The sequence below is a fragment of the Lithobates pipiens genome, unplaced genomic scaffold, assembly GCF_037356315.1.
Source record: "Lithobates pipiens isolate NorthernLeopardFrog02 unplaced genomic scaffold, aLitPip1_a1.2 Scaffold_63, whole genome shotgun sequence".
Classification (NCBI taxonomy): Eukaryota; Metazoa; Chordata; class Amphibia; order Anura; family Ranidae; genus Lithobates; species Lithobates pipiens.
The window spans coordinates 1,521,773-1,549,753 of record NW_027507885.1 but is presented as its reverse complement, the minus strand read 5'-3'; the positions used below and the strand labels follow the sequence as shown (position 1 = coordinate 1,549,753).

Genomic DNA, 27,981 nt, shown 5'->3' with positions numbered 1-27,981 from the left:
TGGTGGTTCGGAATGTGGCTAAACACCGGAAGTGCGCGTCTCCATGGTGAGGGGAAGCGGCTTGTGGGCGGGGTCCGGTGTCCATGGAAACGGAAGTACACAGACAGTACAAGGGAGAGAAGAGAAGAGATGTCTGACCTGGGATCAGAGGAGTTCGAGGAGGAGCAAGAGCCCGACCTCGGGGTGAGACATATACAATATATACTGTCTATATATATATATATATATATATATATATATATATATATATATATATATAGTCCTCATATAATATCCTATATACTGTGTATATATATATATATATATATATAAAATGTCAGTGAGATCCTCCTATCCAGAGGTTGTCTTTGGGAAATAGACATATGAGCGCTGCCAGCATTGCTGCAGAGGTTGTAGGGGTGGGGGGGTCAGCCTGTCAGTGTTCAGACCATACGCCGCACACTGCATCAAATTGGTCTGCATGGCTGTCATCCCAGAAGGAAGTCTCTTCTAAAGATGATACACAAGAAAGACCACAAACAGTTTTCTGAAGACAAGCAGACTAAGGAGATGGATTACTGGAACCATGTCCTGTGGTCTGATGAGACCAAGATAAAGGTATTTGGTGTCAGATGGTGTCAGGCGTGTGTGGGGGCAACCAGGTGAGGAGGACAAAGACAAGTGTGTCTTGTCTACAGTCAGGCATGGTGGTGGGGGTGTCATGGTCTGGGGCTACATGAGTGCTGCCGGCACTGGGGGGGCTACAGATCATTGAGGGGACCATGAATGCCAACATGTAATGTGACATACTGAAGCAGAGCATGATCCCCTCCCTTCAGAGACTGGACCGCAGGGCAGTATTCCAACATGATAACCACTCCAACACCACCACTGCCTTGCTAAAGAAGCTGAGGGTAAAGGTGATGGACTGGCCAAGCATGTCTCCAGACCTAAACCCTATTGGTCATCTGTGGGGGATCCTCAGAGGGAAGGTGGAGGAGCGGAAGGTCTCCAACATCCACCAGCTCCGTGATGTCATCATGGGGGAGGGGAAGAGGACTCCAGTGGTGACCTGTGAAGCTCTGGTGACCTCCATGCCCAAGAGGGTGAAGGCAGTGCTGGAAAATAATGGCGGCCACACAAAATATTCACACTTTGGGCCCAACTTGGACATTTTCACTTAGGGGTGTACTGACTTTCGTCAGTGAGATCCTCATATACAGAGGTAATATCCTATATACTCTATGTCTCTCTCCAGGTGTCGGGGTCTCACCTCTATGTCTCTCTCCAGGTGTCGGGGTCTCACCTCTGTCTCTTTCCAGGTGTCGGGGTCTCGCCCCTATGTCTCTCTCCAGGTGTCGGGGTCTCACCCCTATGTCTCTCTCCAGGTGTCGGGGTCTCACCTCTGTCTCTCTCCAGGTGTCGGGGTCTCACCTCTATGTCTCTCTCCAGGTGTCGGGGTCTCACCTCTGTCTCTCTCCAGGTGTCGGGGTCTCACCTCTATGTCTCTCTTCAGGTGTCGGGGTCTCACCTCTATGTCTCTCTCCAGGTGTCGGGGGTCTCACCTCTATGTCTCTCTCCAGGTGTCGGGGTGTCACCCATTTGTCTCTCTCCAGGTGTCGGGGTCTCACCTCTATGTCTCTCTTCAGGTGTCGGGGTCTCACCTCTATGTCTCTCTCCAGGTGTCAGGGTCTCACCTCTGTCTCTCTCCAGGTGTCGGGGTCTCGCCTCCTGTCTCTCTCCAGGTGTCGGGGTCTCACCTCTATGTCTCTCTCCAGGTGTCGGGGTCTCACCTCTGTCTCTCTCCAGGTGTCGGGGTCTCACCTCTATGTCTCTCTCCAGGTGTCGGGGTCTCACCTCTATGTCTCTCTCCAGGTGTCGGGGTGTCACCCATTTGTCTCTCTCCAGGTGTCGGGGTCTCACCCCTATGTCTCTCTCCAGGTGTCGGGGTCTCACCTCTGTCTCTCTCCAGGTGTCGGGGTCTCACCTCTGTCTCTCTCCAGGTGTCGGGGTCTCACCTCTGTCTCTCTCCAGGTGTCGGGGTCTCACCTCTATGTCTCTCTCCAGGTCTCGGGGTCTCACCTCTGTCTCTCTCCAGGTGTCGGGGTCTCACCTCTATGTCTCTCTCCAGGTGTCGGGGTCTCACCTCTATGTCTCTCTCCAGGTGTCGGGGTCTCACCTCTATGTCTCTCTCCAGGTGTCGGGGTCTCACCTCTGTCTCTCTCCAGGTGTCGGGGTCTCACCTCTATGTCTCTCTTCAGGTGTCGGGGTCTCACCTCTATGTCTCTCTCCAGGTGTCGGGGGTCTCACCTCTATGTCTCTCTCCAGGTGTCGGGGTGTCACCCATTTGTCTCTCTCCAGGTGTCGGGGTCTCACCTCTATGTCTCTCTTCAGGTGTCGGGGTCTCACCTCTGTCTCTCTCCAGGTGTCGGGGTCTCACCTCTGTCTCTCTCCAGGTGTCGGGGTCTCACCTCTATGTCTCTCTCCAGGTGTCGGGGTCTCACCTCTATGTCTCTCTCCAGGTGTCGGGGTCTCACCTCTATGTCTCTCTCCAGGTGTCGGGGTGTCACCCATTTGTCTCTCTTCAGGTGTCGGGGTCTCACCTCTGTCTCTCTCCAGGTGTCGGGGTCTCACCTCTGTCTCTCTCCAGGTGTCGGGGTCTCACCTCTGTCTCTCTCCAGGTGTCGGGGTCTCACCTCTATGTCTCTCTCCAGGTGTCGGGGTCTCACCTCTGTCTCTCTCCAGGTGTCGGGGTCTCACCTCTATGTCTCTCTCCAGGTGTCGGGGTCTCACCTCTGTCTCTCTCCAGGTGTCGGGGTCTCACCTCTATGTCTCTCTCCAGGTGTCGGGGTCTCACCTCTGTCTCTCTCCAGGTGTCGGGGTCTCACCTCTGTCTCTCTCCAGGTGTCGGGGTCTCGCCCCTGTGTCTCTCTCCAGGTGTCGGGGTCTCACCTCTGTCTCTCTCCAGGTGTCGGGGTCTCACCTCTATGTCTCTCTCCAGGTGTCGGGGTCTCGCCCCTGTGTCTCTCTCCAGGTGTCGGGGTCTCACCTCTGTCTCTCTCCAGGTGTCGGGGTCTCACCCCTATGTCTCTCTCCAGGTGTCGGGGTGTCACCCATTTGTCTCTCTCCAGGTGTCGGGGTCTCACCTCTGTCTCTCTCCAGGTGTCGGGGTCTCACCTCTATGTCTCTCTCCAGGTATCGGGGTCTCACCTCTATGTCTCTCTCCAGGTGTCGGGGTCTCGCCCCTGTGTCTCTCTCCAGGTGTCGGGGGTCTCACCTCTGTCTCTCTCCAGGTGTCAGGGTCTCACCTCTGTCTCTCTCCAGGTGTCGGGGTCTCACCTCTATGTCTCTCTCCAGGTGTCGGGGTCTCACCTCTATGTCTCTCTCCAGGTGTCGGGGTCTCACCTCTATGTCTCTCTCCAGGTGTCGGGGTCTCACCTCTATGTCTCTCTTCAGGTGTCGGGGTCTCACCTCTATGTCTCTCTTCAGGTGTCGGGGTCTCACCTCTGTCTCTCTCCAGGTGTCGGGGGTCTCACCTCTATGTCTCTCTCCAGGTGTCGGGGGTCTCACCTCTATGTCTCTCTCCAGGTGTCGGGGGTCTCACCTCTATGTCTCTCTTCAGGTGTCGGGGTCTCACCTCTATGTCTCTCTCCAGGTGTCGGGGTCTCACCTCTATGTCTCTCTCCAGGTGTCGGGGTCTCACCTCTATGTCTCTCTCCAGGTGTCGGGGTCTCACCTCTATGTCTCTCTTCAGGTGTCGGGGTCTCACCTCTGTCTCTCTCCAGGTGTCGGGGGTCTCACCTCTATGTCTCTCTCCAGGTGTCGGGGGTCTCACCTCTATGTCTCTCTCCAGGTGTCGGGGGTCTCACCTCTATGTCTCTCTTCAGGTGTCGGGGTCTCACCTCTATGTCTCTCTCCAGGTGTCGGGGGTCTCACCTCTATGTCTCTCTTCAGGTGTCGGGGGTCTCACCTCTATGTCTCTCTTCAGGTGTCGGGGGTCTCACCTCTATGTCTCTCTCCAGGTGTCGGGGGTCTCACCTCTATGTCTCTCTTCAGGTGTCGGGGTCTCACCTCTATGTCTCTCTCCAGGTGTCGGGGTCTCACCTCTGTCTCTCTCCAGGTGTCGGGGTCTCACCTCTGTCTCTCTCCAGGTGTCGGGGTCCCACCTCTGTCTCTCTCCAGGTGTCGGGGTCTCACCTCTATGTCTCTCTCCAGGTGTCGGGGTCTCACCTCTATGTCTCTCTCCAGGTGTCGGGGTCTCACCTCTGTCTCTCTCCAGGTGTCGGGGTCTCACCTCTATGTCTCTCTTCAGGTGTCAGGGTCTCACCCCTATGTCTCTCTCCAGGTGTCGGGGTCTCACCTCTATGTCTCTCTCCAGGTGTCGGGGTCTCACCTCTATGTCTCTCTCCAGGTGTCGGGGTCTCACCTCTATGTCTCTCTCCAGGTGTCGGGGTCTCACCTCTGTCTCTCTCCAGGTGTCGGGGTCTCACCTCTGTCTCTCTCCAGGTGTCGGGGTCTCACCTCTGTCTCTCTCCAGGTGTCGGGGTCTCACCTCTGTCTCTCTCCAGGTGTCGGGGTCTCACCTCTGTCTCTCTCCAGGTGTCGGGGTCACACCTCTATGTCTCTCTCCAGGTGTCGGGGTCACACCTCTATGTCTCTCTCCAGGTGTCTGGGTCTCACCCCTATGTCTCTTCAGGTGTCGGGGTCTCACCTCTGTCTCTCTCCAGGTGTCGGGGTCACACCTCTATGTCTCTCTCCAGGTGTCGGGGTCTCACCCCTATGTCTCTCTCCAGGTGTCGGGGTCTCACCTCTATGTCTCTTTCTCTTCCAGGAATATGAAGGGGAGCGGAATGAAGTGGAGGAGAGACACGGTCAGGGTAAAGCACGGTTGCCGAACGGTGACACCTATGAAGGTTTATATGAGAAAGGGAAGAGACACGGCCAGGTGAGTTCTCATTCCTCCATACATCTTCCGTCCACTCTCATGCAGCAATCCCTCCATACAAGGGGTGATCCTGAAGTCCTCTTACACCATCTGATGGGAAGTGCCCTCTATGGGCCATCACATTCCTCCCGCATGCCTCCTCACCCAACAGTGGGGGGATGGGATATTTGGTGAATTAGAGACCCCTCTTGTGTTGGGATGGGAGATAGTGGTGGTAGAAGAGCTTGTTGACCCTGCAGTGGTGGGATTGGAGGTGGGGGAGATAGGAGATCCCCCTAGTGATATGAATCAGAGTTCAGAAATATTGTCAACGCAACCGTGGTAGGGAAACTACGAGACTCCTCATTGGTGGTAGGAGAGATTGGGAACCTCATGGTGGTGGGATCGAAGGCAGGGAAGATTGGGGAACACATGGTGGTTGTATCTGAAGCAGAGGTGATTGCAGATCCCTCAGAGGTGGAGGAGGTAAGAAACCGCACAGTGGTGGCAACAGAGACAGAAGAAATTGGGGAACCCAGGGTGGTGGGATGGGAAAAAGGAGAGATTTGATACCCGTCAGTGGTGGGATTGGAAGGGGAGGAAGTTGAAGGCCCCATGGAGGTTGGATCAGAGTTGGGGAAGATTGTGGATCCCACACTGGTGGGATTGGAGGTAGAGGAGTTTGGAGACCCTCATGGTGGTGGAATTGAAGGTACCCCACGGTAAGGGGACGGGATGTTCGAGAAATTAGAGATCCCTGCAGTGTTGGGATGGGAGGTAGGAGAGATTGTTGACCCCTGCAGTGGTGGGATCGGAGGTGGGGGAGGTAGGAGAGATTGTTGACCCCTGCAGTGGTGGGATCGGAGGTGGGGGAGGTAGGAGAGATTGTTGACCCCTGCAGTGGTGGAATCGGAGGTGGGGGAGGTAGGAGAGATTGTTGACCCCTGCAGTGGTGGTATCAGAGGTGGGGAGGTAGGAGAGATTGTTGACCCCTGCAGTGGTGGATCGGAGGTGGGGGAGGTAGGAGAGATTGTTGACCCCTGCAGTGGTGGATCGGAGGTGGGGGAGGTAGGAGAGATTGTTGACCCCTGCAGTGGTGGGATCGGAGGTGGGGGAGGTAGGAGAGATTGTTTACCCCTGCAGTGGTGGGATCGGAGGTGGGGGAGGTAGGAGAGATTGTTGACCCCTGCAGTGGTGGTATCAGAGGTGGGGAGGTAGGAGAGATTGTTGACCCCTGCAGTGGTGGATCGGAGGTGGGGGAGGTAGGAGAGATTGTTGACCCCTGCAGTGGTGGATCGGAGGTGGGGGAGGTAGGAGAGATTGCTGACCCCTGCAGTGTTGGGATGGGAGGTAGGAGAGATTGTTGACCCCTGCAGTGGTGGGATCAGAGGTGGGGGAGGTAGGAGAGATTGTTGACCCCTGCAGTGGTGGATCGGAGGTGGGGGAGGTAGGAGAGATTGTTGACCCCTGCAGTGGTGGGATCGGAGGTGGGGCAGGTAGGAGAGATTGTTGACCCCTGCAGGGGTGGATCGGAGGTGGGGGAGGTAGGAGAGATTGTTGACCCCTGCAGTGCTGGGATCGGAGGTGGGGCAGGTAGGAGAGATTGTTGACCCCTGCAGTGGTGGATCGGAGGTGGGGCAGGTAGGAGAGATTGTTGACCCCTGCAGTGGTGGGATCGGAGGTGGGGGAGGTAAGAGAGATTGTTGACCCCTGCAGTGGTGGGATCGGAGGTGGGGGAGGTAGGAGAGATTGTTGACCCCTGCAGTGGTGGGATCGGAGGTGGGGGAGGTAGGAGAGATTGTTGACCCCTGCAGTGGTGGGATCGGAGGTGGGGGAGGTAGGAGAGATTGTTGACCCCTGCAGTGGTGGATCGGAGGTGGGGGAGGTAGGAGAGATTGTTGACCCCTGCAGTGGTGGGATCGGAGGTGGGGGAGGTAGGAGAGATTGTTTACCCCTGCAGTGGTGGGATCGGAGGTGGGGGAGGTAGGAGAGATTGTTGACCCCTGCAGTGGTGGTATCAGAGGTGGGGAGGTAGGAGAGATTGTTGACCCCTGCAGTGGTGGATCGGAGGTGGGGGAGGTAGGAGAGATTGTTGACCCCTGCAGTGGTGGATCGGAGGTGGGGGAGGTAGGAGAGATTGTTGACCCCTGCAGTGGTGGATCGGAGGTGGGGGAGGTAGGAGAGATTGTTGACCCCTGCAGTGGTGGGATCGGAGGTGGGGGAGGTAGGAGAGATTGTTTACCCCTGCAGTGGTGGGATCGGAGGTGGGGGAGGTAGGAGAGATTGTTGACCCCTGCAGTGGTGGTATCAGAGGTGGGGAGGTAGGAGAGATTGTTGACCCCTGCAGTGGTGGATCGGAGGTGGGGGAGGTAGGAGAGATTGTTGACCCCTGCAGTGTTGGGATGGGAGGTAGGAGAGATTGTTGACCCCTGCAGTGGTGGATCGGAGGTGGGGGAGGTAGGAGAGATTGCTGACCCCTGCAGTGTTGGGATGGGAGGTAGGAGAGATTGTTGACCCCTGCAGTGGTGTGATCGGAGGTGGGGGAAGTAGGAGAGATTGTTGACCCCTGCAGTGGTGGGATCGGAGGTGGGGCAGGTAGGAGAGATTGTTGACCCCTGCAGTGGTGGATCGGAGGTGGGGGAGGTAGGAGAGATTGTTGACCCCTGCAGTGGTGGGATCGGAGGTGGGGGAGGTAGGAGAGATTGCTGACCCCTGCAGTGTTGGGATGGGAGGTAGGAGAGATTGTTGACCCCTGCAGTGGTGGGATCGGAGGTGGGGGAAGTAGGAGAGATTGTTGACCCCTGCAGTGGTGGGATCGGAGGTGGGGCAGGTAGGAGAGATTGTTGACCCCTGCAGTGGTGGATCGGAGGTGGGGGAGGTAGGAGATATTGTTGACCCCTGCAGTGGTGGGATCGGAGGTGGGGGAGGTAGGAGAGATTGTTGACCCCTGCAGTGGTGGTATCAGAGGTGGGGAGGTAGGAGAGATTGTTGACCCCTGCAGTGGTGGATCGGAGGTGGGGGAGGTAGGAGAGATTGTTGACCCCTGCAGTGCTGGGATCGGAGGTGGGGCAGGTAGGAGAGATTGTTGACCCCTGCAGTGGTGGGATCGGAGGTGGGGGAGGTAGGAGAGATTGTTTACCCCTGCAGTGGTGGGATCGGAGGTGGGGGAGGTAGGAGAGATTGTTGACCCCTGCAGTGGTGGTATCAGAGGTGGGGAGGTAGGAGAGATTGTTGACCCCTGCAGTGGTGGATCGGAGGTGGGGGAGGTAGGAGAGATTGCTGACCCCTGCAGTGTTGGGATGGGAGGTAGGAGAGATTGTTGACCCCTGCAGTGGTGGGATCGGAGGTGGGGGAAGTAGGAGAGATTGTTGACCCCTGCAGTGGTGGGATCGGAGGTGGGGCAGGTAGGAGAGATTGTTGACCCCTGCAGTGGTGGATCGGAGGTGGGGGAGGTAGGAGAGATTGTTGACCCCTGCAGTGGTGGGATCGGAGGTGGGGGAAGTAGGAGAGATTGTTGACCCCTGCAGTGGTGGGATCGGAGGTGGGGGAGGTAGGAGAGATTGTTGACCCCTGCAGTGGTGGATCGGAGGTGGGGGAGGTAGGAGAGATTGCTGACCCCTGCAGTGTTGGGATGGGAGGTAGGAGAGATTGTTGACCCCTGCAGTGGTGGGATCGGAGGTGGGGGAGGTAGGAGAGATTGTTGACCCCTGCAGTGGTGGGATCGGAGGTGGGGGAGGTAGGAGAGATTGTTGACCCCTGCAGTGGTGGGATCGGAGGTGGGGGAGGTAGGAGAGATTGTTGACCCCTGCAGTGTTGGGATGGGAGGTAGGAGAGATTGTTGACCCCTGCAGTGGTGGATCGGAGGTGGGGGAGGTAGGAGAGATTGTTGACCCCTGCAGTGGTGGATCGGAGGTGGGGGAGGTAGGAGAGATTGTTGACCCCTGCAGTGGTGGATCGGAGGTGGGGGAGGTAGGAGAGATTGCTGACCCCTGCAGTGTTGGGATGGGAGGTAGGAGAGATTGTTGACCCCTGCAGTGGTGGGATCGGAGGTGGGGGAAGTAGGAGAGATTGTTGACCCCTGCAGTGGTGGGATCGGAGGTGGGGCAGGTAGGAGAGATTGTTGACCCCTGCAGTGGTGGATCGGAGGTGGGGGAGGTAGGAGAGATTGTTGACCCCTGCAGTGGTGGGATCGGAGGTGGGGGAAGTAGGAGAGATTGTTGACCCCTGCAGTGGTGGGATCGGAGGTGGGGGAGGTAGGAGAGATTGTTGACCCCTGCAGTGGTGGATCGGAGGTGGGGGAGGTAGGAGAGATTGCTGACCCCTGCAGTGTTGGGATGGGAGGTAGGAGAGATTGTTGACCCCTGCAGTGGTGGGATCGGAGGTGGGGGAGGTAGGAGAGATTGTTGACCCCTGCAGTGGTGGGATCGGAGGTGGGGGAGGTAGGAGAGATTGTTGACCCCTGCAGTGGTGGGATCGGAGGTGGGGGAGGTAGGAGAGATTGTTGACCCCTGCAGTGTTGGGATGGGAGGTAGGAGAGATTGTTGACCCCTGCAGTGGTGGATCGGAGGTGGGGGAGGTAGGAGAGATTGCTGACCCCTGCAGTGTTGGGATGGGAGGTAGGAGAGATTGTTGACCCCTGCAGTGGTGGGATCGGAGGTGGGGGAAGTAGGAGAGATTGTTGACCCCTGCAGTGGTGGGATCGGAGGTGGGGCAGGTAGGAGAGATTGTTGACCCCTGCAGTGGTGGATCGGAGGTGGGGGAGGTAGGAGAGATTGTTGACCCCTGCAGTGGTGGGATCGGAGGTGGGGGAGGTAGGAGAGATTGTTGACCCCTGCAGTGGTGGTATCAGAGGTGGGGAGGTAGGAGAGATTGTTGACCCCTGCAGTGGTGGATCGGAGGTGGGGCAGGTAGGAGAGATTGTTGACCCCTGCAGTGGTGGATCGGAGGTGGGGGAGGTAGGAGAGATTGTTGACCCCTGCAGTGTTGGGATGGGAGGTAGGAGAGATTGTTGACCCCTGCAGTGGTGGTATCAGAGGTGGGGAGGTAGGAGAGATTGTTGACCCCTGCAGTGGTGGATCGGAGGTGGGGCAGGTAGGAGAGATTGTTGACCCCTGCAGTGGTGGGATCGGAGGTGGGGCAGGTAGGAGAGATTGTTGACCCCTGCAGTGGTGGTATCAGAGGTGGGGAGGTAGGAGAGATTGTTGACCCCTGCAGTGGTGGATCGGAGGTGGGGCAGGTAGGAGAGATTGTTGACCCCTGCAGTGGTGGGATCGGAGGTGGGGGAGGTAGGAGAGATTGTTGACCCCTGCAGTGGTGGATCGGAGGTGGGGCAGGTAGGAGAGATTGTTGACCCCTGCAGTGGTGGGATCGGAGGTGGGGCAGGTAGGAGAGATTGTTGACCCCTGCAGTGGTGGTATCAGAGGTGGGGAGGTAGGAGAGATTGTTGACCCCTGCAGTGGTGGATCGGAGGTGGGGCAGGTAGGAGAGATTGTTGACCCCTGCAGTGGTGGGATCGGAGGTGGGGGAGGTAGGAGAGATTGTTGACCCCTGCAGTGGTGGATCGGAGGTGGGGGAGGTAGGAGATCACATAGTGATGGGATCAGAGTTAAGAAAGATTGGGAACACATCAGAGGTGGGATCAGAGGTGGGATCAGAGGTGATAAAGGCAAGTGACTCCACAGTGGTGGGATTAGAGGTGGAGAATGTAGGAGACCCCACAATGGTGGCATCAAAGACATGAGAGATTGAGGATCACATGATGGAAGGATCGGAAGTAGAAGAGATTAGTGACCCCACAGTGGTGGCATCACAGCCAGGAGAGATTGGGGATCCCGTGGTGGTAGGTTTGGAGGTAGAGGAGAATGGGGGCCCCACAGTGGTGGGATTAGAGGTGGAGAATGTAGGAGACCCCACAATGGTGGCATCAAAGACATGAGAGAGTGAGGATCACATGATGGAAGGATCGGAAGTAGAAGAGATTAGTGACCCCACAGTGGTAGGATCAGAGGCGGGGAATGTAGGAGACCCCACAATGGTGGCATCACAATGAGGGGAAATTAAGGATCCCACGGCGGTGGGATTGGAGGTAAGAGAGATTGGGTGCACTCATGGTGGCGGGATTGAAGGCAGAAAAGATTGGGGATCCTGGAAGACTCAACAGTTGTGGATTCAGAGGTAGGAGAGAAAGGGGACCCCACCATCGTAGAATCAGAGGCAGGAGAGATTGGGGACCCCATGGCGGGGTCCCTCATGATGGGGGGATTTTAAATATGGGCAATTCAAGACCTTGGGGGGGGGGGGAGATAGAAGACCCCTCCAGTGGTGGAATCTAAGGTAGGAGATATTGGGGAACCCATCACTGGTGGAAACAGGGGTATGGGAGATTGGGGACCCCTTGGTGGTGGATCAGACGTCGGGAAGGTGGGGACCCCAATTGGTTTCCAGTTACTCAGGGGAACGCGGTGTCACATCTGGCCCACATACTGTATATCTGGAAGGCGGTAGAGGGGAACTGAGGTCTCCTGTCCTCACTCACTGCTGGCATGCCTGGCACAACACAGGTGGCAGAGCCCTGGGGGGGTGGGGGGGGGGGGGTAAGGGGCCCCGTAGATGAGGTCTGGTGTGTATGTGTAGAACAGTAATCAATATTTCCATTGACAGGGAACTTACCGATTCAAGAACGGCTCGCGGTACATAGGAGAGTATTACCAGAACCGGAAACACGGTGTGGGGACCTTCATGTATCCTGATGGCTCCAAGTATGAAGGTAACTGGAGAAGATTGGGGGCCCCTTTCCTGGTCTTCTTCTACAATCAAAGCTTGGAGTTCATGACCAACTCTGCCCATTTCTCTAAAATCATCTCCGTCCTCAGCCGGTTACCATAAAAAACGCCCTCCTTTCCTCTCCCTGCAGGTGATTGGGTGGATGACCAGCGGCAGGGACAAGGAGTCTACACCTACCCCAATGGAGACACCTACAGCGGAGACTGGTTCTCCCATCAGAGGTAATGTCCTTCAATGCCTGTCCTCCTATACAGTGTATTCAGAGGAGCGCTCTGTCTCCTCTCCTCTCAGAGGAGCGCTCTGTCTCCTCTCCTCTCAGAGGAGCGCTCTGTCTCCTCTCCTCTCTTCTCAGAGGAGCGCTCTGTCTCCTCTCCTCTCAGAGGAGCGCTCTGTCTCCACTCTTCTCTGAGGAGTGCTCTGTCTCCTCTTTTCTCTTCTCTGAGGAGCGCTCTGTCTCCTCTCCTCTCTTCTCAGAGGAGCGCTCTGTCTCCTCTCCTCTCAGAGGAGCGCTCTGTCTCCACTCTTCTCTGAGGAGTGCTCTGTCTCCTCTTTTCTCTTCTCTGAGGAGCGCTCTGTCTCCTCTCCTCTCTTCTCAGAGGAGCGCTCTGTCTCCTCTCCTCTCAGAGGAGCGCTCTGTCTCCACTCTTCTCTGAGGAGTGCTCTGTCTCCTCTTTTCTCTTCTCTGAGGAGCGCTCTGTCTCCTCTCCTCTCTTCTCAGAGGAGCGCTCTGTCTCCTCTCCTCTCAGAGGAGCGCTCTGTCTCCACTCTTCTCTGAGGAGTGCTCTGTCTCATCTCTTCTCTTCTCAGAGGAGCGCTCTGTCTCCTCTCTTCTCTTCTCTGAGGAGCGCTCTGTTTCCACTCCTCTCTTTTCAGAGGAGCGCTCTGTCTCCCCTCTTCTCTTCTCAGAGGAGCGCTCTGTCTCCTCTCCTCTCAGAGGAGCGCTCTGTCTCCACTCTTCTCAGAGGAGCGCTCTGTCTCCTCTCTTCTCAGAGGTGCGCTCTGTCTCATCTCTTCTCAGAGGTGCGCTCTGTCTCATCTCTTCTCAGAGGAGCGCTCTGTCTCCTCTCTTCTCAGAGGAGCGCTCTGTCTCCACTCTTCTCAGAGGAGCGCTCTGTCTCCTCTCTTCTCAGAGGTGCGCTCTGTCTCCTCTCTTCTCAGAGGAGCGCTCTGTCTCCTCTCTTCTCAGAGGAGCGCTCTGTCTCCTCTCTTCTCAGAGGAGCGCTCTGTCTCCTCTCTTCTCTTCTCAGAGGAGCGCTCTGTCTCCACTCTTCTCTTCTCTTCTCAGAGGAGCGCTCTGTCTCCACTCTTCTCTTCTCAGAGGAGTGCTCTGTCTCCTCTCTTCTCTTCTCAGAGGAGCGCTCTGTCTCATCTCTTCTCTTCTCAGAGGAGCGCTCTGTCTCCTCTCTTCTCTTCTCAGAGGAGCGCTCTGTCTCCTCTCTTCTCTTCTCAGAGGAGCGCTCTGTCTCCTCTCTTCTCTTCTCAGAGGAGCGCTCTGTCTCCTCTCTTCTCTTCTCAGAGGAGCGCTCTGTCTCCACTCTTCTCTTCTCTTCTCAGAGGAGCGCTCTGTCTCCACTCTTCTCTTCTCAGAGGAGCGCTCTGTCTCCTCTCTTCTCTTCTCAGAGGAGCGCTCTGTCTCCACTCTTCTCTTCTCAGAGGAGTGCTCTGTCTCCTCTCTTCTCTTCTCAGAGGAGCGCTCTGTCTCATCTCTTCTCTTCTCAGAGGAGCGCTCTGTCTCCTCTCTTCTCTTCTCAGAGGAGCGCTCTGTCTCCTCTCTTCTCTTCTCAGAGGAGCGCTCTGTCTCCTCTCTTCTCTTCTCAAAGGAGTGCTCTGTCTCCTCTCTTCTCTTCTCAGAGGAGCGCTCTGTCTCCTCTCTTCTCAGAGGAGCGCTCTGTCTCCACTCTTCTCAGAGGAGCGCTCTGTCTCCACTCTTCTCAGAGGAGCGCTCTGTCTTCTCTCTTCTCAGAGGAGCGCTCTGTCTCCTCTCTTCTCAGAGGAGCGCTCTGTCTCCTCTCTTCTCTTCTCAGAGGAGCGCTCTGTCTCCTCTCTTCTCTTATCAGAGGAGCGCTCTGTCTCCTCTCTTCTCTTCTCAGAGGAGCACTCTGTCTCCTCTCTTCTCTTCTCAAAGGAGTGCTCTGTCTCCTCTCTTCTCTTCTCAGAGGAGTGCTCTGTCTCCTCTCTTCTCTTCTCAGAGGAGCGCTCTGTCTCCTCTCTTCTCTTCTCAAAGGAGCGCTCTGTCTCCACTCCTCTCTTCTCTGAGGAGCGCTCTGTCTCCTCTCTTCTCATAAGAGCGCTCTGTCTCCTCTCTTCTCTTCTCAGAGGATCGCTCTGTCTACTCTCTTCTCTTCTCAGAGGAGTGCTCTGTCTCCACTCTTCTCTTCTCAGAGGAGTGCTCTGTCTCCGCTGCTCTCTTCTCAGAGGAGCGCTCTGTCTCCACTCCTCTCTTCTATCGGAGGAATGCTCTGTCTCCTCTCCTCTCTTCTATCGGAGGAGAGCTCTGTCTCCTCTCCTCTCTTCTATCGGAGGAGAGCTCTTTCTCCTCTCCTCTCTTCTATCGGAGGAGAGCTCTGTCTCCTCTCCTCTCTTCTATCGGAGGAGAGCTCTTTCTCCTCTCCTCTCTTCTATCGGAGGAGAGCTCTGTCTCCTCTCCTCTCTTCTATCGGAGGAGAGCTCTTTCTCCTCTCCTCTCTTCTATCGGAGGAGAGCTCTGTCTCCTCTCCTCTCTTCTATCGGAGGAGAGCTCTGTCTCCTCTCCTCTCTTCTATCGGAGGAGAGCTGTTTCTCCTCTCCTCTCTTCTATCGGAGGAGAGCTCTGTCTCCTCTCCTCTCTTCTATCAGAGGAGAGCTCTGTCTCCTCTCTTCTCTTCTATCGGAGGAGAGCTCTTTCTCCTCTCTTCTATCGGAGGAACGCTCTGTCTCCTCTCCTCTCTTCTATCGGAGGAGAGCTCTTTCTCCTCTCCTCTCTTCTATCGGAGGAATGCTCTGTCTCCTCTCTTCTCTTCTATCAGAGGAGCGCTCTGTCTCCTCTCTTCTCTTCTATCGGAGGAGAGCTGTTTCTCCTCTCCTGTAGAGGAGACAAGGCTGCAGGTAATAACATATACCACGGCTCACATACTAGGGATATCTGGTCTCTTGTCCTATAACCTGTGTCCCCCTCCCCCGCAGACACGGACAAGGCATGTACACGTACACGGACACGGGATCGAAGTATGTTGGCACCTGGGTGAACGGTAAGCAGGACGGAGCCGGAGAACTCGTTCACCTGAATCACCGCTACCAGGGGAAGTTCTCCAACACCACGGTGAGTAACCCCGCCTCCTTCCTGAAATATTACATGGGCTTAACTCCTCCCCTTCCTCCCATTGGACCAGTCCGGTGACATCACAGTTTTATTTGTATTTTTTTTTTAAAGTAAATTATCCATCACAGACAGAGCAGAGCAGAGATGCCAATTCACCAGATAGATCCTTCCTATAGTACGGTCTCCACCAGTGCTGGCCCAGCTCCTCATACAGTGCATTCTTCTATACAGTTTCCTTTGTAAAGATTTTTCTTGTTTTATTTTTCATCTTTAATCCCCCCTCCGGCTCCTCCCCTTCAGTTGCACCGGCTCCTCCCCCTGGACTGAAACGTCTTCCCCTGATATCACTGCACACTGCGAGCGTCTCACAATGTGCATTAGAAGCTGTAGCAAGTCAGATAGAGCCCGCCCCATTTCCTGGCTGGAGGACGTCCAGCATCATCCAGCCCTTTCCTTCCCCCCCCCAGCCTGACTGTCCCTGGCCCCGCCCCTTTCAGTCAATTCTTTCAATAATGGAGGCTCAGTATCACATGTGGGGGCGTTACCTATGCAAATACAGCCTGCCTAGGAACGCCCCCTCCTCCAGATATCCATCCACTCATCAAAGTATTAAGATATTTGCATAACTCCTCCCACTTCTTGAATCAGGACTGAGGATTGTAGAGAGAGGGGCGACGTTCTACCCCCTCCCTCCCCCGAGGTATAAATCCTGTCCAATCACAGCGCTGTGTCTCTCCTCAGATGCTCGGTCCCGGGAAGTACATCTTTGACGTTGGCTGCGAGCAGCACGGCACCTACGTCCAGGTGGAACAGGTAATCCGCCATGTTGGCTCTTCAGACTTTTCTCTAGTGTGTTTTATATATTTGCTGTTCCATATTTCCTCTCTTGTGGCTACTAGAGGTAAGACACTGTCTGAGAAATTTAATCCTAAACAAAACAAAAAAAAAAAAAATAATCAGCACAAGGAACATAACATAGAATTAGTGTGATGTGTCCCTTGTGCTGATGTCTCTTCTGTTAGCTGATGCCCCTTTCTTCCCAGCAATGCCATTTACTGACACCGTACTACAGCTTCTATGAGTGGAGGAGGGGTGGATGATGGATAGCTCCGCCCCCTCCATTCATAGATCCTGTGTCCCTTCAATGCGTGGAGGAGGGGTGAATGACGGGCATTGTCCATCTATCACTGGAAGAATGTGGCGTCCTCAGCTAACAGACACCAGCACAAGTCACACATCACATTTATGTCCCCTGTGCTGATTTCTTTTTTTTTTTAATGTAATGACCCGCCTCTCTCTCTCTGTCTCTCTGAGACCCGAATTGTGGGTGGAGTCACCCTTTAGATAAGGTAACCCCTGATCTGGTTGATTTGTTTAGCCGTCTCGTCCCGGGAAAGTGGGGAGCAGTCGGTCCAGTGCCCGCTCCGGGGGTAGGAACCCCATGGAAGTATCTGTGATGGCGGAGGACGCGGTGACACCGGTTGTGGGTGGAGTGGTGTGCTGTGTTCCCGGGATGGTGCATGACATGGAGGGGGCATTGCTGTGCCGTGTTTGTGGTGGGGGAGGGTCCCTGATCTGTAGAGGTGGATACGGCTACCAGCCAAAGAATGCCAAACTCCGAACAAAATGTTTTATTTAACTTTGAATGGAGTGGTGAAGGGTTAGAGCCTCTGTCAGGGTTTTGTAGCTGTCTATGTCCCCCACTGGGGATATTTACCCTCACTTCCTGTCAGGACAGGAAGTGATAGTCTGCAACCAAATGCAGAGAAGCTTCATCAGGCGCTCACCATTCTCCCCCCCCCTTTCATCAGGAGCTCACCATTCCCTCCCCCCCTTTCATCAGGAGCTCACCATTCTCCCCCCCCCCCTTCATCGGGAGCTCACCATTCTCCCCACTTCATCAGGAGCTCACCATTCTCCCCCCCCTTCATCAGGAGCTCCCCATTCTCCCCCCCCTTCATCAGGAGCTCCCCATTCTCCCCCCCCTTCATCAGGAGCTCCCCATTGCCCCCCCCCTTCATCAGGAGCTCCCCATTCTCCCCCCCTTCATCAGGAGCTCCCCATTCTCCCCCCCTTTCTTTAGGAGCTCACCATTCTCCCCCCTTTCTTTAGGAGCTCACCATTCTCCCCCCCCTTCATCAGGAGATCACCATTCTCCCCCCCCCTTCATCAGGAGCTCACCATTCCCCCCCCCCTTCATCAGGAACTCACCATTCTCCCCCCCCCTTCATCAGGAGCTCACCATTCTCCCCCCCCCTTCATCAGGAGCTCACCATTCTCCCCCCCCCTTCATCAGGAGCTCACCATTCTCCCCCCCCCCTTCATCAGGAGATCACCATCCCCCCCCCTTCATCAGGAGCTCACCATTCCCCCCCCTTCATCAGGAGCTCACCATTCTCCCACCCCCCTTCATCAGGAGCTCACCATTCTCCCCCCCCCCCTTCATCAGGAGCTCACCATTCTCCCCCCCCCTTTATCAGGAGCTCACCATTCTCCCCCACCCCCTTCATCAGGAGCTCACCATTCTCCCCCCCCCCCCTTCATCAGGAGCTCACCATTCTCCCCCCCCCCCCCCCCTTCATCAGGAGCTCACCATTCTCCCCCCCCTTCATCAGAAGATCACCATTCCACCCCCCTTCACCAGGAGCTCACCATTCTCCCCCCCCCTTTCATCAGGAGCTCACCCCCCCCCCCCATCAGGAGCTAACCATTCCCCTCCCCCCCTTCATCAGGAGCTCACCATTCTCCCCCCCCCTTCATCAGGAGCTCACCATTCTCCCCCCCCTTCATCAGGAGCTCACCATTCTCCCCCCCCCCCCTTCATCAGGAGCTCACCATTCCACCCCTTCATCAGGAGCTCACCATTCCCCCCCCCCCCTTCATCAGGAGCTCACTATTCCCCCCCCCCCTTCACCAGGAGCTCACCATTCTCCCCCCCCTTTCATCAGGAGCTCACCCCCCCCCCCCATCAGGAGCTAACCATTCCCCTCCCCCCCTTCATCAGGAGCTCACCATTCTCCCCCCCCCCTTCATCAGGAGCTCACCATTCTCTCCCCCCCCCTTCATCGGGAGCTCACCATTCCCCCCCCCCCCCTTCACCAGGAGCTCACCATTCTCCCCCCCCCCCTTCATCAGGAGATCACCATTCCCCCCCCCCTTCATCAGGAGCTCACCATTCCCCCCCCCCTTCATCAGGAGCTCACCATTCCCCCCCCCCTTCATCAGGAGCTCACCATTCTCTCCCCCCCCTTCATCAGGAGCTCACCATTCTCCCCCCCCCTTCATCAGGAGCTCACCATTCTCCCCCCCCCTTCATCAGGAGATCACCATTCCCCCCCCCTTCATCAGGAGCTCACCATTCCTCCCCCCCTTCATCAGGAGCTCACTATTCTCCCCCCCCCTTCACCAGGAGCTCACCATTCTCCCCCCCCCCCCCCTTCACCAGGAGCTCACCATTCTCCCCCCCCCGCCCTTCATCAGGAGCTCACCATTCTCCCCCCTCACCTTTCATCAGGAGCTCACCACTCCCCCCTTCATCAGGAGCTCACCACCACCCCCCCTTTATCAGGAGCTCATCATCCCCCCCCCCCTTCATCAGGAGCTCACCATTCCCCCCTTCATCAGCTCACCACCCCCCCCCCCTTCATCAGGAGATCACCATTTCCCCCCCCCCCCCCCCCACCACCACTGAGACAAGGGTCCAGTGCTGCACCAATACCCTGATTCCACCAAAATGTGGATATTGTTGCCTGCTTCTGCTCCGTAGATATTGAGGTGTTTTTGCATCTTGATAACTTCTGCCTGGAGTGTAATGGTTTGATCACATGATCAGTGAACCCCTCCCCCTACCATTCCCGTAGGCTGCATGTCCCGCCCAGTATCAGGCTCTATTCGCAATGGTCCTCCAGAGATTGGTGCAGCAGGACTGTGATGCCACCCTACCCCCCCCCCCCCTTCATCAGGAGATTGGTGCAGGTCAGTGTGAGGTGTAAATACGGGAACCCCAGTGATGGTGAATCTGAACACAATTCAGGGGATGCTTATTATTGGTATTGCAGCTCTGTGCAGACTTACAGGAGGGGTAGTGAGCCAATCACACAAGAGCTGACAGAAGTCCCAGGGACAGGTGGTGCATTCTGTAGGACCCTCTGCTCTCATGGGCCCGGGGACATTGGCGCTCAGTGCACCCCCTGTAGGTACAACCTAACACTGGACGGTACTTGCGGTATAATAGGATAGGGGGAGGGGTCAGTGAGCTCAGTGATACAAATCTCATTTCTCTTGCACCAGGAAAAGGAGGAGGAGGAAGAGGAGGAGCCCCTGGCAGTGACGGCAACACAATGGAACGCCGAGAGGATCACCGGCCTGACCACCTGGTCCCCCGCAGAGGTGGTACCGCCCCCAGCTCCAGGTATGATGTCACCACATCTCCAAATGTTATCTGCCACAGCCGAGGCTTTTGCTTCCCGACTCCTGGAGGCGGGGCTTTGTTCTGGGGCGGGCACAGTGCATTGCCAACACTAACCAAGGTGCGCTCCGCCCCCAGAACTAGAATTGCTTTCATTGGCTGAGCGATGGTTGCATCCTTACATTCTTCTCTAGGAGGCTCAGGGGTCTCTTTTGGCCTTGGCGGTATGTCTTTTTCTTGCAGTGGTAGGAGAGCCGGCTGGGGCTTCTTAGTCCTGAGATGACCCGTATCTCTCAGTATGTCTCTTCTCCTTCCAATGGTTGGAGAGCCGGCTGTGGGAGGGGGTCCCGAGTCACCTGACCTCAGAGATGGACCCGTATCTCTCAGTATGTCTCTTCTCCTTGCAGTGGTTGGAGAGCCGGCTGTGGGAGGGGGTCCCGAGTCACCTGACCTCAGAGATGGACCCGTATCTCTCACTATGTCTCTTCTCCTTGCAGTGGTTGGAGAGCCGGCTGTGGGAGGGGGTCCCGAGTCACCTGACCTCAGAGATGGACCCGTATCTCTCAGTATGTCTCTTCTCCTTGCAATGGTTGGAGAGCCGGCTTTAGCTGAGGGTCCCGAGTCACCTGACCTCAGAGATGGACCCGTATCTCTCAGTATGTCTCTTCTCCTTGCTGTGGTTGGAGAGCCGGCTGTGGGAGGGGGTCCCGAGTCACCTGACCTCAGAGATGGACCCGTATCTCTCAGTATGTCTCTTCTCCTTCCAATGGTTGGAGAGCCGGCTGTGGGAGGGGGTCCCGAGTCACCTGACCTCAGAGATGGACCTGTATCTCTCAGTATGTCTCTTCTCCTTGCAGTGGTTGGAGAGCCGGCTGTGGGAGGGGGTCCCGAGTCACCTGACCTCAGAGATGGACCCGTATCTCTCAGTATGTCTCTTCTCCTTCCAATGGTTGGAGAGCCGGCTGTGGGAGGGGGTCCCGAGTCACCTGACCTCAGAGATGGACCCGTATCTCTCAGTATGTCTCTTCTCCTTGCAATGGTTGGAGAGCCGGCTTTAGCTGAGGGTCCCGAGTCACCTGACCTCAGAGATGGACCCGTATCTCTCAGTATGTCTCTTCTTCTTGCTGTGCTTGGAGAGCCGTCTGTGGGAGGGGGTCCCGAGTCACCTGACCTCAGAGATGGACCCGTATCTCTCAGTATGTCTCTTCTTCTTGCAATGGTTGGAGAGCCGTCTGTGGGAGGGGGTCCCGAGTCACCTGACCTCAGAGATGGACCCGTATCTCTCACTATGTCTCTTCTCCTTGCAGTGGTTGGAGAGCCGGCTGTGGGAGGGGGTCCCGAGTCACCTGACCTCAGAGATGGACCCATATCTCTCAGTATGTCTCTTCTCCTTGCTGTGGTTGGAGAGCCGGCTGTGGGAGGGGGTCCCGAGTCACCTGACCTCAGAGATGGACCCGTATCTCTCACTATGTCTCTTCTCCTTGCAGTGGTTGGAGAGCCGGCTGTGGGAGGGGGTCCCGAGTCACCTGACCTCAGAGATGACCCGTATCTCTCAGTATGTCTCTTCTCCTTGCAGTGGTTGGAGAGCCGGCTGTGGGAGGGGGTCCCGAGTCACCTGACCTCAGAGATGGACCCGTATCTCTCAGTATGTCTCTTCTCCTTCCAATGGTTGGAGAGCCGGCTGTGGGAGGGGGTCCCGAGTCACCTGACCTCAGAGATGGACCCGTATCTCTCAGTATGTCTCTTCTCCTTGCAATGGTTGGAGAGCCGGCTTTAGCTGAGGGTCCCGAGTCACCTGACCTCAGAGATGGACCCGTATCTCTCAGTATGTCTCTTCTCCTTGCTGTGGTTGGAGAGCCGGCTGTGGGAGGGGGTCCCGAGTCACCTGACCTCAGAGATGGACCCGTATCTCTCAGTATGTCTCTTCTCCTTCCAATGGTTGGAGAGCCGGCTGTGGGAGGGGGTCCCGAGTCACCTGACCTCAGAGATGGACCCGTATCTCTCAGTATGTCTCTTCTCCTTGCAGTGGTTGGAGAGCCGGCTGTGGGAGGGGGTCCCGAGTCACCTGACCTCAGAGATGACCCGTATCTCTCAGTATGTCTCTTCTCCTTGCAGTGGTTGGAGAGCCGGCTGTGGGAGGGGGTCCCGAGTCACCTGACCTCAGAGATGGACCCGTATCTCTCAGTATGTCTCTTCTTCTTGCTGTGCTTGGAGAGCCGTCTGTGGGAGGGGGTCCCGAGTCACCTGACCTCAGAGATGACCCGTATCTCTCAGTATGTCTCTTCTCCTTGCAGTGGTTGGAGAGCCGGCTTTAGCTGAGGGTCCCGAGTCACCTGACCTCAGAGATGGACCCGTATCTCTCAGTATGTCTCTTCTTCTTGCTGTGCTTGGAGAGCCGACTGTGGGAGGGGGTCCCGAGTCACCTGACCTCAGAGATGACCCGTATCTCTCAGTATGTCTCTTCTCCTTGCAATGGTAGGAGAGCCATCTGTGGGAGGGGGTCCCGAGTCACCTGACCTCAGAGATGGACCCGTATCTCTCACTATGTCTCTTCTCCTTCCAATGGTTGGAGAGCCGGCTGTGGGAGGGGGTCCCGAGTCACCTGACCTCAGAGATGGACCCGTATCTCTCAGTATGTCTCTTCTCCTTGCAATGGTTGGAGAGCCGGCTTTAGCTGAGGGTCCCGAGTCACCTGACCTCAGAGATGGACCCGTATCTCTCAGTATGTCTCTTCTTCTTGCTGTGCTTGGAGAGCCGTCTGTGGGAGGGGGTCCCGAGTCACCTGACCTCAGAGATGGACCCGTATCTCTCAGTATGTCTCTTCTTCTTGCAATGGTTGGAGAGCCGTCTGTGGGAGGGGGTCCCGAGTCACCTGACCTCAGAGATGGACCCGTATCTCTCACTATGTCTCTTCTCCTTGCAGTGGTTGGAGAGCCGGCTGTGGGAGGGGGTCCCGAGTCACCTGACCTCAGAGATGGACCCGTATCTCTCAGTATGTCTCTTCTTCTTGCTGTGCTTGGAGAGCCGTCTGTGGGAGGGGGTCCGAGTCACCTGACCTCAGAGATGGACCCGTATCTCTCAGTATGTCTCTTCTCCTTGCAATGGTTGGAGAGCCGGCTTTAGCTGAGGGTCCCGAGTCACCTGACCTCAGAGATGGACCCGTATCTCTCACTATGTCTCTTCTCCTTGCAGTGGTTGGAGAGCCGGCTGTGGGAGGGGGTCCCGAGTCACCTGACCTCAGAGATGGACCCGTATCTCTCAGTATGTCTCTTCTCCTTGCTGTGGTTGGAGAGCCGGCTGTGGGAGGGGGTCCCCGAGTCACCTGACCTCAGAGATGGACCCGTATCTCTCAGTATGTCTCTTCTCCTTGCAGTGGTTGGAGAGCCGGCTGTGGGAGGGGGTCCCGAGTCACCTGACCTCAGAGATGACCCGTATCTCTCAGTATGTCTCTTCTCCTTGCAGTGGTTGGAGAGCCGGCTGTGGGAGGGGGTCCCGAGTCACCTGACCTCAGAGATGGACCCGTATCTCTCAGTATGTCTCTTCTCCTTGCAGTGGTAGGAGAGCCGGCTGTGGGAGGGGGTCCCGAGTCACCTGACCTCAGAGATGACCCGTATCTCTCAGTATGTCTCTTCTCCTTCCAATGGTTGGAGAGCCGGCTGTGGGAGGGGGTCCCGAGTCACCTGACCTCAGAGATGGACCCGTATCTCTCAGTATGTCTCTTCTCCCTTGCAGTGGTTGGAGAGCCGCTGTGGGAGGGGGTCCCGAGTCACCTGACCTCAGAGATGGACCCATATCTCTCACTATGTCTCTTCTCCTTGCAGTGGTTGGAGAGCCGGCTGTGGGAGGGGGTCCCGAGTCACCTGACCTCAGAGATGACCCGTATCTCTCAGTATGTTTCTTCTTCTTGCAGTGGTTGGAGAGCCGGCTGTGGCAGAGGATTCCGAGGCACACCCAGAGTCCATCACCTTGACCAATCAGTCAGAAACTCTATCCGAAGAGGCTCCTCCTTTTGTTGAAACATCCGAAAACATACCTGAGGCAACATCGGTCTTAGCAGAAAGTTCAGAGGCTGAGAGGACGGACCCAGGTGAAGGTGAGGGGATGTGAAGTGTCTTTGTCTTGTTTTGCCTGTCATGTTTCTCCTCCATCTCCTCTGTCGTTTCCACCTTGGATCTTCTAGTTGGGTCATCGGAGCAGATGGTTCTACAAGACACAAGTAAATGAGACCCAAACCCTGGAGACCTTGTATACAACTCTCTATACAAAAGGGGATCAGTATCCAAGGCCGGGGCCAGAAAGGGAGGATCAGTATCTGAGGCCAGGGCCAAAAACGATAATCAGTATCCATGACAGGGCCCAGAAAGGTGGATCAGTACCCAAGGCTGGGCCCAGGAAGTAGAATCAGTATTCAAGGCCAGGTCCAGGAAGCAGGATCAGTATCCGAGACTGGCCCAAGGAAGCAGGATCAGTATCCGAGGCCGGGCCCAGAAAGGGGGATCAGTATCCGAGGCCGGCCCAGAAAGGGGGATCAGTATCCGAGACCGGGCCCAGAAAGGGGGATCAGTATCCGAGACCGGGCCCAGAAAGGGGGATCAGTATCCGAGGCCGGCCCAGAAAGGGGGATCAGTATCCGAGACCGGGCCCAGAAAGGGGGATCAGTATCCGAGGCCGGCCCAGAAAGGGGGATCAGTATCCGAGACCGGGTCAGAAAGGGGGATCAGTACCCGAGACCGGGCCCAGAAAGGGGGATCAGTATCCGAGAGACCGGGCCCAGAAAGGGGGATCATTATCCGAGGCCAGGCCCACAAAGGGGGATCAGTATCCGAGGCCGGGCCCACAAAGGGGGATCAGTATCCGAGGCCGGGCCCACAAAGGGGGATCAGTATCCGAGGCCGGGCCCACAAAGGGGGATCAGTATTTATGACAGGGCCCAGAAAGGGGATCAGTATCTATGACAGGGCCCAGAAAGGGGGGATCAGTATCTATGACAGGGCCCAGAAAGGGGGATCAGTATCTATGACAGGGCCCAGAAAGGGGGATCAGTATCTATGACAGGGCCCAGAAAGGGGATCAGTATCCAAGACTGGGCCCAGGAAGTAGAATCAGTATTCAAGGCCAGGTCCAGAAGCAGGATCAGTATCCAAGACCGGGCCCAGAAAGGGGGATCAGTATCTGAGGCTGGGTCTAGGAAGCAGAATCAGTATCCAAGTCCAGACCAAGGACCTGGGGTCAGTTTCTGAGTAATAGCAAGAAACCAAATACAATAAAAAAGATGAAATGATACTGCGATAAAACATTGAAATGAAATCAAGAATAGATAAAGTCATGTGACCTGTTAATTTTGTATACAATACTCCATGTGCACAACTGAACATGAACCTACCTTGTATACGGATCCTGGTTCCTCAGCCCAACCTTGGATGCTGGTCCCAGTACCGGAGCCCAGACTCATATAGTGATCTTGTTCCTGGGCCCAGCCTTGGATAATGATCCCGGTTCCCAGGTTCTGCCTGGGATACTAATGCTGGTTCCTGGGCTTGACCTCAGATACTGATCCCAGTTCCTGGGTCAGGTTTCAGATATTCATCCTGGTTCCCAGGCTCAGCCTCAGATACTTCTCCTGGTTCTGGGGTTCAGCCTCAGCTACTCATCTCAAGTCCTGGGCTCAGCTTAAGATATTTATCCCGGTTCGTAGGACAGTGCTTCAAGGGAAACCAGTTTCCACATCTGTAGGAGACTTGAGTTTCATCTCATGGTGGAGATCTTTCATCTCACGGGTGGAGATCTTTCATCTCATGGTGGAGATCTTTCACCATGAGGTGTATCTTTCACCTCATGGTGGAGATCTTTCACCTCATGGTGGAGATCTCATGGTGGAGATCTTTCATCTCATGGTGGAGATCTTTCACCTCATGGTGGAGATCTTTCACCTCATGGTGGAGATCTTTCACCTCATGGTGGAGATCTTTCATCTCATGGTGGAGATCTTTCACCTCATGGTGGAGATCTTTCACCTCATGGTGGAGATCTTTCACCTCATGGTGGAGATCTTTCACCTCATGGTGGAGATCTTTCATCTCATGGTGGAGATCTTTCACCTCATGGTGGAGATCTTTCATCTCATGGTGGAGATCTTTCATCTCATGGTGGAGATCTTTCACCTCATGGTGGAGATCTTTCACCTCATGGTGGAGATCTTTCATCTCATGGTGGAGATCTTTCACCTCATGGTGGAGATCTTTCACCTCATGGTGGAGATCTTTCACCTCATGGTGGAGATCTTTCACCTCATGGTGGAGATCTTTCACCTCATGGTGGAGATCTTTCACCTCATGGTGGAGATCTTTCACCATGAGGTGTATCTTTCACCATGAGGTGTATCTTTCACCTCATGGTGGAGATCTTTCACCTCATGGTGGAGATCTTTCACCTCATGGTGGAGATCTTTCACCTCATGGTGGAGATCTTTCACCTCATGGTGGAGATCTTTCACCTCATGGTGGAGATCTTTCATCTCATGGTGGAGATCTTTCATCTCATGGTGGAGATCTTTCATCTCATGGTGGAGATCTTTCACCTCATGGTGGAGATCTTTCACCTCATGGTGGAGATCTTTCACCTCATGGTGGAGATCTTTCACTTCATGGTGGAGATCTTTCATCTCATGGTGGAGATCTTTCACCTCATGGTGGAGATCTTTCACCTCATGGTGGAGATCTTTCATCTCATGGTGGAGATCTTTCACCTCATGGTGGAGATCTTTCATCTCATGGTGGAGATCTTTCACCTCATGGTGGAGATCTTTCATCTCATGGTGGAGATCTTTCATCTCATGGTGGAGATCTTTCACCATGAGGTGTATCTTTCACCTCATGGTGGAGATCTTTCACCTCATGGTGGAGATCTTTCACCTCATGGTGGAGATCTTTCATCTCATGGTGGAGATCTTTCATCTCATGGTGGAGATCTTTCATCTCATGGTGGAGATCTTTCATCTCATGGTGGAGATCTTTCACCTCATGGTGGAGATCTTTCATCTCATGGTGGAGATCTTTCACCTCATGGTGGAGATCTTTCATCTCATGGTGGAGATCTTTCACCTCATGGTGGAGATCTTTCATCTCATGGTGGAGATCTTTCATCTCATGGTGGAGATCTTTCATCTCATGGTGGAGATCTTTCACCTCATGGTGGAGATCTTTCATCTCATGGTGGAGATCTTTCACCTCATGGTGGAGATCTTTCATCTCATGGTGGAGATCTTTCATCTCATGGTGGAGATCTTTCATCTCATGGTGGAGATCTTTCACCATGAGGTGTATCTTTCACCTCATGGTGGAGATCTTTCACCTCATGGTGGAGATCTTTCACCTCATGGTGGAGATCTTTCATCTCATGGTGGAGATCTTTCATCTCATGGTGGAGATCTTTCATCTCATGGTGGAGATCTTTCACCTCATGGTGGAGATCTTTCATCTCATGGTGGAGATCTTTCACCTCATGGTGGAGATCTTTCATCTCATGGTGGAGATCTTTCACCTCATGGTGGAGATCTTTCATCTTATGGTGGAGATCTTTCATCTCATGGTGGAGATCTTTCACCATGAGGTGTATCTTTCACCTCATGGTGGAGATCTTTCACCTCATGGTGGAGATCTTTCATCTCATGGTGGAGATCTTTCATCTCATGGTGGAGATCTTTCATCTCATGGTGGAGATCTTTCATCTCATGGTGGAGATCTTTCATCTCATGGTGGAGATCTTTCACCTCATGGTGGAGATCTTTCATCTCATGGTGGAGATCTTTCATCTCATGGTGGAGATCTTTCATCTCATGGTGGAGATCTTTTATCTCATGGTGGAGATCTCATGGTGGAGATCTTTCACCTCATGGTGGAGATCTTTCACCTCATGGTGGAGATCTTTCATCTCATGGTGGAGATCTTTCATCTCATGGTGGAGATCTTTCATCTCATGGTGGAGATCGGTTGAGGGCCATCAAGTGGGCGATCAGCTAATTGCTGTAACAATTACTTTTTCTTGCAGATCATGAAGGCTAAATTATGAAGATGGCGGACATAGCGGTCAGAAGTTCCTGTGAAGGTGGAAGTGTCTGGGGAGGTGTGGTGTTCAACCTCCTAGGTCTTGGTCCTCACCTCCAGAGGTCCATGCTGCACCATTTGCTTCTTTCTTTTTTTATATATATATCGTTTATTTCTGTTCACCTTCAATAAAAATTGTTAATGAAAAATCATTACAGTGGTCTGTGTGCCCCTCTGAATGTAGGGGAATGTGGTCAGTGTCTGTGCTGGAGGAAGCATTTACAGGCTGACTGGAGGGAGGGGGGGGGGGGGTATAATGAAGCACAATCGCTTGATTTTACTTGGCCCTTGGGGCATAATTTCTCTCAATGACACCAATGATGGGGAACTATTCCTCCCACTGACACCAATGATGGGGAACTATTCCTCCCACTGACACCAATGATGGGGCGCTATTCCTCCCACTGACACCAATGATGGGGCGCTATTCCTCCCACTGACACCAATGATGGGGCACTATTCCTCCCACTGACACCAATGATGGGGC

General features: G+C 55.0%; 1 protein-coding gene across 1 annotated transcript; it reads left to right on the top strand.

Annotated features, from left to right (window-relative positions):
* The first annotated feature begins 17 nt into the window (after nt 1-17).
* Nucleotides 18-27,646, top strand: LOC143958902 (radial spoke head 1 homolog). The gene is made up of 9 exons (XM_077467886.1): nt 18-183; nt 4,811-4,924; nt 11,564-11,669; nt 11,817-11,907; nt 14,849-14,984; nt 15,726-15,797; nt 19,275-19,395; nt 23,303-23,485; nt 27,439-27,646. The coding sequence occupies exons 1-9, from the start codon at nt 130-132 to the stop codon at nt 27,450-27,452; spliced, it is 891 nt and encodes a 296-aa protein (XP_077324012.1). The 5' UTR covers nt 18-129; the 3' UTR covers nt 27,453-27,646.
* Nucleotides 27,647-27,981: the final 335 nt, after the last annotated feature.

Bases quoted from the DNA above. Each gene is read 5' to 3' on its own strand.
- LOC143958902 (XM_077467886.1), top strand. From the start codon at position 130: ATGTCTGACCTGGGATCAGAGGAGTTCGAGGAGGAGCAAGAGCCCGAC. The intron at 4,925-11,563 runs GTGAGTTCTCAT...TTCCATTGACAG, and splicing joins AAGGGAAGAGACACGGCCAG to GGAACTTACCGATTCAAGAA. The intron at 14,985-15,725 runs GTGAGTAACCCC...GTCTCTCCTCAG, and splicing joins GGAAGTTCTCCAACACCACG to ATGCTCGGTCCCGGGAAGTA.